We start from the raw sequence: 13,469 nt of genomic DNA, 5'->3' as shown, positions 1-13,469 counted from the left end.
TTTTAAAAAACGTTGACGTTGTTGAGCAGATAATATATTTAATTTATTGATCTATTGAATACATGAATACACACCTAGTATTGTTGAAACATTATTCTACATTATACAATTATTTAATGGATAATAGGAGTTAATGAAATAAGATACAGCCCTGAATACCCCCACCCCACAACACACATAGCACTCCTAGACGCTTGACACATATCGATCCAGAGCTTCATATTATGCTACACAGGTTACCGTGGTAATCAGACATAGTAAACTGTTAGAGAATGGGAGATGGATGACTCTTTACAAGATGTTTTCTATTGAAACTTTATTTAGGGATCAGGAACTGTTGCCGGAGAAGAAGGAGATGAAAGAAAACATGTTTGTGCTTTCTGGTGTGTTTTCAATGACCCTGAATGAGCAAAGATCTTTCCACATAGACAGGAGTAAGGTTTCTCTCCAGAATGTGAGAGCTGGTGTGTTGTCAGGTGTCCTGAAATCCTGAAGCGCTTCCCACACTGATTACAGCTATAAGGCTTCTCTCCTGTGTGTATGCGCTGGTGTGTAATCAGGTCTCCTGTTTGACTGAAGCTCTTCCCACACTGATCACAGCTATAAGGCTTCTCTCCTGTGTGTATGCGCTGGTGTATAGTCAGGTGTGCTGATTGATTGAAGCTCTTCCCACACTGATCACAGCTATAAGGCTTCTCTCCTGTGTGTATGCGTTGGTGTGTAGTCAGGGCTCCTGATTCGTTGAAGCTCTTCCCACACTGATCACAGCTATAAGGCTTCTCTCCTGTGTGTATGCGTTGGTGTGTAGTCAGGGCTCCTAGATGATTGAAGCTCTTCCCACACTGATCACAGCTATAAGGCTTCTCTCCTGTGTGTATGCGCTGGTGTAGAGTCAGGTCTCCTGATTGACTGAAGCTCTTCCCACACTGATCACAGCTATAAGGCTTCTCTCCTGTGTGTATGCGCTGGTGTTTAGTCAGGGTTCCTGAATGATTGAAGCTCTTCCCACACTGATCACAGCTATAAGGCTTCTCTCCTGTGTGTATGCGCTGGTGTGTAATCAGGGCTCCTGATTGATTGAAGCTCTTCCCACACTGATCACAGCTATAAGGCTTCTCTCCTGTGTGTATGCGTTGGTGTGTAGTCAGGTCTCCTGATTGATTGAAGCTCTTCCCACACTGATCACAGCTATAAGGTTTCTCTCCTGTGTGTATGCGCTGGTGTATAGTCAGGTGTGCTGATTGATTGAAGCTCTTCCCACACTGATCACAGCTATAAGGCTTCTCTCCTGTGTGTATGCGTTGGTGTGTAGTCAGGGCTCCTGATTCGTTGAAGCTCTTCCCACACTGATCACAGCTATAAGGCTTCTCTCCTGTGTGTATGCGCTGGTGTACAGTCAGGGCTCCTGAATAATTGAAGCTCTTCCCACACTGATCACAGCTATAAGGCTTCTCTCCTGTGTGAATCCGCTCGTGAATCATCAATTCCGTCTGTTTAGAAAAACTCTTCCCACAGCCAGAGCAGCGGTGGTGAGGTTTCTTCCCTATAAGTCTCTGCTTGTGTTTAGTGAGACGTTCTGATCTGGAGTGACTCTTCTGGAGAGACGTCTTGTCAGAATCGTGTTGTTGTTGAGCCTCTCCAGATGATAAGCCCTTCCCACTGAGAGAGCAACAGTTAGGGCTGTCCCCTGTGAAACAAAGATAATTAATAGCATGGACATCTGAAATCAGGCTACCTGATGGGACTTTGATAAATGCTGAAAATTGCCAATCAAAATAGACGTACTATCACAGCGACCATGTTATTTTTGATAAGCATATTTGATTCCAATTTCGGACATACAAAGTTTGTGTGTGAAAACTATTTCTAAGATGCATACTTTCAGTTTTTCCTGAACTCACTGCACTCGCACAAAATAAGGACGCTAGTGCTGCTCGTGCTGAACATGCACAGATTAAATATGCCTCAATCTGATTAAGGCGTTTATGTGTCCTAATAATTCGAAAGATTGCTCAGAAAACCAGGTGTTTTTAACAGCGTTGCTTCGATTGTCACCTTAAGCCAATTAAGATAAGCAGAGTAAGGTGTTTACATGACTAATGCCATACTCAGCCTACTGCCATAACTAGTTTAATGTCCAATTATGAGTGTGCATGTAAACATACTCATTGTAAAGCACTAGTTATTTTGTTTCTTTGACAAAGTCATTTCTGAAGATTATTATGAATGTGATTAGTAATTAATTTACGTCTGTCCCTCACTTTAAGGTCAACCCCGTTACATGAACTGAACTCTAATTTTAATATGTTGAAACTATTCCTTAAAAAATATGTTTGCAAAATAAACATTGAACATCTAATAGTCAAATCATAGAGTAAAAGCAGGTGAGCTAGTCCTAATCTTTGTCAATTTTATTCTGTTTTGTGGTGGAAAACTTTGCAAGTAAACCCCTTCACCCATACATAGACATGCTAGAAATGTTTTAACAAGTAAAACATTTTTGGAAGATTGCATTCAAAACAACCTTCAATTCCCTCTGTCACAAGCGGTTTTATGGCTGATTTAAAGGACTATTTCACCCATGTAATGCACTGGCTTTGTTGTTTTCAGCAGTCCCCTGTTACGTTCAACCATGTCACTTTATTTGGCACATAGCACTTAGTATAGTAATAGTTTTATTCAATGTCTTGAGATTGGAAAACATGTTTATGAAGTTGAACATGTGCTATTCATGACCAAATTATAATTAGGTGAATTCTTTTTTTTATTACACTTTTAAAAATGGGTGGAACTACCCAGATTCTCATTAATATATAATTAATCAATTAATGACTAAAGTGCATAAAGATGGCAGACTTATGACATTAAGTCATTGTTTTAGCACTCTCCATTGAGTTTTGAAACTACGGTGCGCGACATTGTTCAATGTTCCAATAAATCAACACAATCTACTTTTTCAGTTTTTCAAATTGCCGGCGTCTTGAAGCTAAAATTGGGATCATGTTTACTGTGCTAATGACCATACAAAAAAAACAGTAAAGGAGAGCAATGTACAAAACAGTGAACTTAGCAAAACGAGGAATTTGTGGTAAGTACATGCGGGCCGCCATCTTTATGCACCTCCACTATTGTTACAGAAGCAGACTGTAGTGTAATCTACACACCATGGTTCTTACTTAATGAAATCAAATCTCCATCTTCCTTCTCTTCTCCTCCTCCTCCTCTCTCAGCTCCACTCTGCCCCGGTGTTTTCCTGCAGTCGACCAGACCCAGCAGTAAAGTGGTACCAGGAGGCGTTTGACCTGGGGACTCCGGGAGGGTGGAGGGGAACGGGCTAGCTTTGTCCTGTTGGCCACAATAAATATTAAACAGTTTATCATTAAACCAAACATTTGATTAATTTAGTCTACACCTCTGACTGATTTGGGTGCATCCCTAGAATATCTAATTCTTCCTGAAATGTTCAATCATTCACTACTTCCCACAAATCTAATAGCATTGGGTTGGTGGAGGCATGGGCTAGTCAGAGTTTCCACCATATTTCTTATACCAGTCATTTCCTTTCAAAACAGGAAGAGGCGACATGTGGCTTATTTGATCAAATATACGTTTCGTAATGATTAGGTTGTTACGAGTGTACTGATAAAAGTAGGTCACGTGACATGCTGGAAACTTTGTTGAACAGGAAAGTGGGGGTGGCTGTCAGGAGACGTATTACAGACCACCTGGCTGTGTACATGGCAGAGCTGATGGCTGTACTGTTGGCCTTGCTGTGGGTGGAGGAAGTCAAGCCAGACAGAGTAGTTATATGTTCTGACTCATGTGCTGTGTTGATAAGTCTGCAATCATTTAGCTCACATAGCAGGCAAGGCCTGCTATATGAGGGAATTCAAATTCATGCCTGGGTGAGACAGATGGGTGTCCATATAAGCTTTGCTTAGGTCCCGGCCCATGTGGGGGTAGAAGGGAATGAGGAAGTAGATGTGCTAGCTAAACAGGCCCTTAGGACACAGGAGGTGGAAGTGCCAATGAGCAAAGCAGAGGCTAAGTGAATGATATGGGCAGTGGTGGTGCAGGAACAGTGAAACAGTGACACTAAGGGCAGGCATCTATTCATTGTTTACATTTTAGTCATTTAGCAGGCAATGTTATCTAGAGTGACTTACAGGAGCAATTAGGGTTAAGTTGTTCAAAGGCACATTGACAGATTTTTCACCTAGTCGGCTCGGGTTACTGGCCCAACGCTCTAAACCACTAGGCTACCTGCCGCCCCTATTCCAGGTACAGAGTAAAGTAGGGGTGGATGGTAGGAATGAACAGAAGAGAGGAGGCCATCCTTACAAGGCTAAGGGTGGGACACAGCCAGCTGAATAAGTCATTAAATGTGGTCCTCTGTAGCTCAGCTGGTAGAGCACGGTGCTTGTAACGCCAAGGTAGTGGGTTCGATCCCCGGGACCACCCATACACAAAAAATGTATGCCTGCATGACTGTAAGTCGCTTTGGATAAAAGCGTCTGCTAAATGGCATATTATTATTATATAGGAAAGCATCCACCAGGAAGGTGTGATTAATGCCAGGAAACAGAGAAAGTGGAGCATGTGCTGATACAGTGCCCTCAATCTCACACAAATTATCAACGAACCTACCAGGTACAACCCTAAATCCGTAAACATGGGTACCCTCATAGATATCATCCTGACTAACTTACCCTCTAAATACACCTCCGCTGTCTTCAACCAGGATCTCAGCGATCACTGCCTTATTGCCTGCGTCCGTAACGGGTCCGCGGTCAAACGACCACCCCTCATCACTGTCAAACGCTCCCAAAAACACTTCAGCGAGCAGGCCTTCCTAATTGACCTGGCGCAGGTATCCTGGATGGATATAGATCTCATTCCGTCAGTAGAGGATGCCTGGTTGTTCTTTAAAAGTAATTTCCTCTCAATCTTAAATAGACATGCCCCATTCAAAAAATACAGAACTAAGAACAGATATAGCCCCTGGTTCTCCTCAGACTTGACTGCCCTTGACCAGCACAAAAACATCCTGTGGCGTACTGCATTAGCATCAAATAGCCCCCGCGATATGCAACTTTTCAGGGAAGTTAGGAACCAATATACACAAGCAGTTAGGAAAGCAAACAGAAATTTGCATCCTGTAGCACTAACTCCAAAAAGTTTTGGGACACTGTAAAGTCCATGGAAAATAAGAGCACTTCCTCCCAGCTGCCCACTGCACTGAGGCTAGGAAACACTATCACCACCGATAAATCTACAATAATCGAGAATTTCAACAAGCATTTTGCTACGGCTGGCCATGTTTTCCACCTGGCTACCACTACCCCGGCCACCAGCTCTGCACCCTCCGCTGCAACTTGCCCATGCCCCCCCCCCCCGCTTCTCCTTCACACAAATCCAGACAGCTGATGTTCTAAAAGAGCTGCAAAATCTGGACCCCTACAAATCATCTGGGCTAGACAATCTGGACCCTTTCTTTCTAAAACTAGCCGCCGAAATTGTCGCAACCCCTATTACTAGCCTGTTCAACCTCTCTTTCGTAACGTCTGAGATCCCCAGAGATTGGAAAGCTGCCGCGGTCATCCCCCTCTTCAAAGGGGGTGACACTCTAGATCCAAACTGTTACAGACCCATATCCATCCTGCCCTGCCTTTCAAAAGTTTTTGAAAGCCAAGTCAACAAACAGATCACCGACCATTTCGAATCCCACCGTACCTTCTCCGCTATGCAATCCGGTTTCCGAGCTGGTCATGGGTGCACTTCAGCCACGCTCAAGGTCCTAAACGATATTATAACCGCGATCGATAATAGACAGTACTGTGCAGCCGTTTTCATTGACCTGGCCAAGGCTTTCGACTCTGTCAACCACCGCATTCTTATTGGCAGACTAAATAGCCTTGGTTTCTCAAATGACTGCCTCGCCTGGTTCACCAACTACTTCTCAGATAGAGTTCAATGTGTCAAATCGGAGGGCCCGTTGTCTGGACCTATGGCAGTCTCTATGGGGGTGCCACAGAGTTCAATTCTTGGGCCGACTCTTTTCTCTGTGTATATCAATGACGTCGCTCTTGCTGCTGGTGACTCTCAGATCCACCTCTACGCAGACGACACCAGTTTGTATACATCTGGCCCTTCATTGGACACTGTGTTAACAACCCTCCAAACGAGCTTCAATTCCATACAACACTCCTTCAGTAGCCTCCAACTGCTCTTAAACACTAGTAAAACTAAATGCATGCTCTTCAACCGAACGCTGCTTGCACCCGCCCACCCGACTAGAATCACTACACTCGACGGGTCTGACCTAGAGTATGTGGACAACTACAAATATCTAGGTGTCTGGTTAGACTGTAAACTCTCCTTCCAGACTCACATTAAGAATCTCCAATCCAAAGTTAAATCTAGAATCGGTTTCCTATTTCGCAACAAAGCCTCCTTCACTCATGCTGCCAAACATGCCCTCGTAAAACTGACTATCCTACCGATCCTTGACTTCGGCGATGTCATTTACAAAATAGCCTCCAACACTCTACTCAGCAAATTGGATGTAGTCTATCACAGTGCCATCCGTTTTGTCTCCAAAGCCCCATATAATACCCACCACTGTGACCTGTACGCTCTTGTTGGCTGGTCCTCACTACATATTCGTCGCCAAACCCACTGGCTCCAGGCCATCTATAAATCACTGCTAGGCAAATCCCCGCCTTATCTTAGCTCATTGGTCACCATAGCAACACCCACCCGTAGTCTGCGCTCCAGCGGGTATATCTCACTGGTCATCCCCAAAGCCAACACCTCCTTTGGCCGCAATTCCTTCCAGTTCTCTGCTGCCAATGACTGGAACAAATTGCAAAAATCTCTGAAGCTGGAGACACTTATCTCCCTCACTAACTTTAAGCAACAGTTGTCAGAGCACCTTACCAATCACTGCACCTGTACACAGCCCATCTGAAATTAGCCCGCCCAACTACCTCATCCCTATATTGTTATTTATTTTGCTCATTTGTACCCCAGTATCTCTATTTGCACATCATCTCTTGCACATCTATCATTCCAGTGTTAATACTAATTGTAATTATTTTGCACTATAGCCTATTTTATTGCCTTACCTCCATAACTTGCTAAATTTGCACACACTGTATATATATGTATTTCTGTTGTATTTTTCGACTTTGTTTTGTTTTACCCCATATGTAACTCTGTGTTGTTGTTTTTATCGCACTGCTTTGCTTTATCTTGGCCAGGTCGCAGTTGTAAATGAGAACTTGTTCTCAACTGGTTTACCTGGTTAAATAAAGGTGAAATAAAATAAATAAAAAAAAACAGTGTGGGCAGTATGATAGGGAGAGACTGAAACTCTGAGGGATATTGGGGTACATTAATTGAGTTTGATAGCATTCTGAGTAGAACATTGTTAGATACATTCTCAAATATTTACATTTTTTAAGAGAAACGGGGCTGTCATATTGGATTTAGTTCCTCGATCCCTGTCTCTGGCCCACACTCCATTACAGTAGGTGGCGTAATGTACCATAACGTTGGATGATTGATTGATTGATTGATTGATTGATTGATTGATTGATGACAACCGCCGATAAACCCCACAGAATATGTATTTTGTGGCCACTTCCGAGTATCTGGTCATATAATGGATAATCAGATTTTCAAATCAGTGGAGGTGAACACTTTGGGAGGAAGGAGAGATCATTAAGTACTAGACACAGATTCCTACACATGATATAGTAGTAGGTTACCTTGCTGAAGGTAAAAAAATCCCAAAAAGTTTTACAGTCTTTTTTTTGTTGCCCAGCCATTAACACGGAACAGAGGAATGTGGAGGATCAAATATGATAACAACTTGGCCTAGACATTTTATACAGCAGGCCTATACTGTTAAAAGGAAACCAGACTTACCAGATCCATTGGGGAAGCTATTGTTTCTTCAGCGTTTCTTCATCAGACATTCTGGCTCACACTGGTCATGCAGTAGCAAAATACACAGCTATCTCGATTTAAGAACTCATTGCAGAGATATTAGAGAAAGGAGGATCTAGGAATCTCATTCGTCAATGAATGGAGGAACGTATAACGCCTCACCCAGCAGACTGTCGAACAATCGCGTTCACGTTGTCATGCTGGTTCACGCGGTTGCCAAACTAATCGTAACGGTTGCTAAGCTAATAGTCACACAATCCCTTCTCAGAGTCTGGGTATGAGTCCAGAAACCTGCATATTTTCCTCCAAACTAGTTAATGTCACGATTCCAAAGCTATACGATATTACAGAAAACAAGTAAATTATCACACATCCCAGAAAAGATTTGCAATGACGAAATTCGTAAACTTCTTCTTCTTCAGTGGACGTTAATGGTGGTTGGCATCCAATATCTTGCATTACTGCCTCCAACTGGACTATAGTATAAATCCATTATACTTTAGCGACAGGCAGAAATGTATGCAATTACTGTATTTCCCCGGGAAGGGTCATGCTTTTTCAATTTCAGTCAGGGGGAAAGTTTAGTTGTTTTGTTTTTTGTCCAGGGGAGGGTCAAGTCATTTGTAATTGATTAATTGTCAGTATTTGTCCCCATTTTGGAATTTACGTTTTGAATTACCATCTTACAACCCTCTCTCTCTCTCTCTCTCTCTTCTCTCTCTTCTCTCTCTCTCTTTTCTCTCTCTCAATTCAATTCAAGGGGCTTTATTGGCATGGGAAACATTTGTTAACATTTCCAAAGCAAGTGAATTAGATAATAAACAAAAGTGAAATAAACAAAAAAAGAAACAGTAAACATTACACTCACAGAAATTCCAAAAGATTAAAGACATTTCAGATGTCATATTATGTATATATACAGTGTTGTAACGATGTGCAAATGGTTAAAGTACAAAAGTTATTCACTGGGAGTTGCCCTTTTCTTGTGGGAACATTTCACAAATATTGATGCTGTGATGACACACTATGGTATTTCACCCAGCAGATATGGGAGTTCATCAAAAATTGGGTTTATTTTCGAATTCTTTGTGGATCTGTGTAATCTGAGGGAAATCTGTGTCTCGAATATGGTCATACATTTGGCAGGAGGTTAGGAAGTGCAGCTCAGTTTCCACCTCATTTTGTGGGCAGTATGCACATAGCCTGTCTTCTCTTGAGAGCCAGGTCTGCCTACGGCGGCCATTCTCAATACCAAGGCTATGCTCACTGAGTCTGTACATAGTCAAAGCTTTCCTTAAGTTTGGGTCAGTCACAGTGGTCAGGTATTCTGCCGCTGTGTATTCTCTGTTTAGGGCCAAATAGCATTCTAGTTTGCTCTGTGTTTTTGTTAATTCTTTCCAATTTGTCAAGTAATTATCTTTTTGTTTTCTCATGATTTGGTTGGGTCAAATTGTGTTGTTGTCCTGGGGCTCTGTGGGGTCTGTTTGTGTTTGTGAACAGAGCCCCAGGACCAGCTTGCTTAGGGGACTTTTCTCCAGGTTCATGTCTCTGTAGGTGATGGCTTTGTTATGGAAGGTTTGGGAATCGCTTCCTTTTAGGTGGTTATAGAATTTAACGGCTCTTTTCTGGATTTTGATAATTAGCAGGTATCGGCCTAATTCTGCTCTGCATGCATTATTTGGTGTTTTACATTGTACATGGAGGATATTTTTGCTGAATTCTGCATGCAGTCTCAATTTGGTGTTTGCCCCATTTTTTGAATTCTTGGTTGGTGAGCAGACTCCAGACCTCACAACCATAAAGGGCAATGGGTTCTATAACTGATTCAAGTATTTTTTGCCAGATCCTACTTGGTATGTCGAATTTTATGTTCCTTTTGATGGCATAGAAGGCCCTTCTTGCCTTGTCTATCAGATCATTCACAGCTTTGTGGAAGTTACCTGTGGCGCTGATGTTTAGGCCAAGGTATGTATAGTTTTCTGTGTGCTCTAGGGCAATGGTGTCTAGGTGGTATTTTGTATTTGTGGTCCTGGCGACTGGACCTTTTTTGGAACACCTGTGCAGAATCTGTGCAGAAGATCTCTCTCTCTCTCTCTCTCTCTCTCTCTCTCTCTCTCTCTCTCTCTCTCTCTCTCTCTCTCTCTCTCTCTCTCTCTCTCTCTCTCTCTCTCTCTCCAACTCTTCCTCTCAATTAAATGTCAATTCAAAGGGCTTTATTGGTATGGGAAACATATGTTTACATTGCCAAAGCAAGTGAAATAGATAATAAAGTGAATTAAACATTAAGAAAATGAACAGTAAACATTAAAATGAGAAAAGTTCCAAAAGAATAAAGACATTTCAAATGTCATATTATGTCCAAAAGGGAAAATAAATCAACATAAATATGAGTTTAATCTGCATTTTATTTAGTTGTTGGTAACCAACTTTAAGGTGCAATACCGCCACCAACTGGACTGGAGTGTGGACCAGAGACAGTGAAGGTCTAAATCCTGCCCAATATTCTTGTCTCCCTAAGGAAACGAAATACATCATTAAATACTACATCCCCTGAAGCTTTCCCCAGCAGTTCACTTAATCCTGGCTCTTCAACCACATTACTCCTCAAAACTAATAACAATCGCTCCCTTTCCCTCACATATTTCTGGCACTGTTCCACTGTCTCCAGCTCCTCCTGACAATGATCACACCTCCCAGTCTGATATTTCCCCACCAGATTCAATGTACTATTGAGCCTTGTGTGTCCCAGTCTCAGCCTTGTGACTACGCTTTCCTCCCTTCTCTCTCGGCCTGAGGACCTCCCTGTCTCCACCTTTTCCTGGATCTTATACACGTGTCTTCCCTTTCTCTCCTTGTTCCACAACTCTTACCATTTGTTTTTAACCACTGTTCTTATTAACCCCTTGGCTTCTGCTTTACTGATTGATAATTCCATCTCAACATTACACACGTGCTGATTGTCAAGTCACTTTTACCCCTACCTACATGTACATATTACCACAATTACCTAAACTACCTTGTACCCCTGCACATTGACTCGGTAAATAGCCTCGTTATTGTTATTTTATTGTGTTAATATTTTCCTTAGCTAATATCTTTCTTACTTTTTAACTCTGCATTGTTGGGAAAGGGCTCGGCAGTTACATTGTATGTGCTTGTGATAAAATGTAAACTTAAATCACAGTTATTTCTTTGAAACTATTGGTCCTCTGTGGCTAAATGATGCTCTCTGGTGTATTTTGAACATTGAGAGTGAGCTCCTGTGGTTGGATAAAATCATTTTAAAAAGAGGGAAGAAAATACATACTTTTTATTATATTGTTTTGCCTCTTGTGCTTCGGCCCAGCCCCTGACACACAATTGACCAGACACATTTACTTATTATGCAGTTTATTTGTTTATTTTTTCTTAATCAGTTACCCATCAAGGCATGTCCCCCCAGTTACCCATGTAGGCCTCCTACCTCTTCTCCTCCCCCAATCTGACGATTGCCACGTCTACTTCCGCTCCCCCTCTCCAACGCTCGATGTCGCCGGTCTACTAACCACCGGTCCTGGCAACCCATCATTACGCACACCTGGCAACCCTCATTACGTACACCTGTGCCTCATCATTAGGCACACCTGGACTTCATCACTTCCCTGATTACTTCCTTTTTATTTAGCCCTCTGTTGTCATCAGTCCTTAGGTGTTATTGGTTTTCCTCTCACGTTCAATACGCTTCCCATGTTTGTTCTTTTGTATCGGTTCAGTATTAAAACTCACCGTCTGCACCTGCTTTCTGACTCCCGGTGTATACGTTACAACGATTAGCAAAGCGTCAGCAAGCAGCAGCAGGCTGTTTACAATGAGAGTGGGCTCCTGAGTGCAAAGCTGTCATCCAGGCAAAGGGTGGCTACTTTGAAGAATCTCAAATACAAAATATATTTTGATTTGTTTAACACTTTTTTGGTTATTACATGATTCCATATGTGTTAATTCATAGTTTTGATGTCTTCACTATTATTCCACAATGTATAAAATAGTTTAAATAAAGAAAAATCCTGGAATTAGTAGGTGTGTCTAAGCTTTTGACTGGTACTGTGTATATATGTAAATTGCTTTATTATTGTACATGTTTTGTTGCCTCTTTGGCCACCCACGGGCCAGGGCCCAGGGGCTTCAGCCCCGGTAAGCCCCTGCATTAATCCTGCCCTGATGGCGTCACACAATTATGCCAGGACCACAGCTCATGAAAAAAATCTATCTTCACAATAATTTAAGGGTTTCTTTGCAGTCTCTGTCCGCTGAAGAGAGTCTAGAGAAGTTAAATGGAATTTTGAAGTCGAAAGGAGATGGTTCCTCAATGTGGAAAAAAGTTAATGGATTAAATCGGGTTTTGGAGTAGTTTCTACCAACAGTCTCCTTTTTCTAGTGTTATGTTTATCCTAGGCTGCCTGTCATTTCATATTGTTCATTATTCCTAATAATTACTCTTTAGCTCTTGGAGTCCTGTCACGCCCTGGCTCTGGGGACTCTGTTATGTTGAGCCAGGGTGTGTAGAGTCTATGTTTTGTGTTTCTATGTTCAGGATCGCTTCCGCATTGTCTCCGTGCTGCTGTGCTGTTTGTTGCTACTTGGCTACCTGCCAAACTATTCACGTTTTACTTTTAATAAACGTTTAATCAATCTCTGTGTTCAACAAATTTACCAACTTTTTAGTTTTGTCCTCACTCATCTTTTTTCGTTAAACTTTTTCACCCCGGACGTTTATCCCGAGACAGAAGAGTCATTTTCCTGTGCGTTTTAGCTGCCAACTTTACGTTATTTTCCTTTTTTCCATCGCAACTTTTTTCCCTTATTCAACTTTTTCACTCCGGACGCTTTATCTGGACATGGTTCATCAACATCTTCAACAGCCGAAGCTAAGTAGTAACATTAACATGATGTCTTCTAATTGCAGTCGCTGTACTCATAATATACAGGAGAACGATCGCCTTACGGCGAGAATAGCTGTGCTACAAGCCCAGCTTCAGACGCAATCGTTAGGCAAGGGTAATTTCAGTGTAGGAAAGGAAGAAACAGCGTCTGTGCCACCAGTAAGTACAGACAGTAACGTTAGTATAAATCCCCCCGCACAGTCCCCGCAGCCGGACAACTTTCTCATGGCTTCTGGAGGGAAATACTGTTGGAATGCTCAACCGGTGTCGCTCATTCAGCCGACAGAAACCTTCAACCGGTTTTCCCCATTATGTAGCGAGTCGGAGTCTGAGTCTGAGTCTTCTCTAGTCTCTACTCCTCCCGTTACGGGGTCTGAGACGCCGAAGGCTCCCACCATTAGCTCTGACAAATTGAAAACCCTAGTCATTGGCGACTCCATTACCCGCAGTATTAGACTTAAAACGAATCACCCAGCGATCATACACTGTTTACCAGGGGGCAGGGCTACCGACGTTAAGGCTAATCTAAAGATGGTGCTGGCTAAAGCTAAAACTGGCGAGTGTAGAGAGTATAGAGATATTGTTATCCACGTCGGC

At 42.4% G+C, this 13,469-nt stretch overlaps 1 protein-coding gene across 2 annotated transcripts; it reads right to left on the bottom strand.

Annotated features, from left to right (window-relative positions):
* Positions 1–297: 297 nt before the first annotated feature.
* On the bottom strand, positions 298–8,350 carry LOC311119832 (uncharacterized protein). Of its 2 annotated transcripts, none has more exons than XM_084194493.1 (3): positions 7,933–8,350; positions 3,165–3,345; positions 298–1,687 (listed from the first exon to the last, which is right to left on the bottom strand). In XM_084194493.1, the coding sequence occupies exons 1-3, from the start codon at positions 7,939–7,941 to the stop codon at positions 321–323; spliced, it is 1,557 nt and encodes a 518-aa protein (XP_084050619.1). In that variant the 5' UTR covers positions 7,942–8,350; the 3' UTR covers positions 298–320. The 2 variants fall into 2 exon arrangements, with proteins under 2 accessions (XP_084050619.1, XP_084050620.1); XM_084194494.1 differs by having other exon boundaries at positions 3,177–3,345.
* Between the last annotated feature and the right edge of the window lie 5,119 nt (positions 8,351–13,469).

The sequence above is a fragment of the Coregonus lavaretus genome (assembly GCF_964263955.1).
Source record: "Coregonus lavaretus genome assembly, contig: HAP1_SCAFFOLD_55, whole genome shotgun sequence".
Taxonomy (NCBI): domain Eukaryota; kingdom Metazoa; phylum Chordata; class Actinopteri; order Salmoniformes; family Salmonidae; genus Coregonus; species Coregonus lavaretus.
Note: the sequence above shows the minus strand (reverse complement) of the source record. Positions and strands in the feature narration are given on the sequence as shown.

Excerpts from the sequence above, each read along its gene's own strand:
- LOC311119832 (XM_084194493.1), bottom strand. Across the intron at positions 1,688-3,164 it reads TTCATTAAGTAAGAACCATG|GGGACAGCCCTAACTGTTGC; the intron begins GTGTGTAGATTA and ends TTTGTTTCACAG.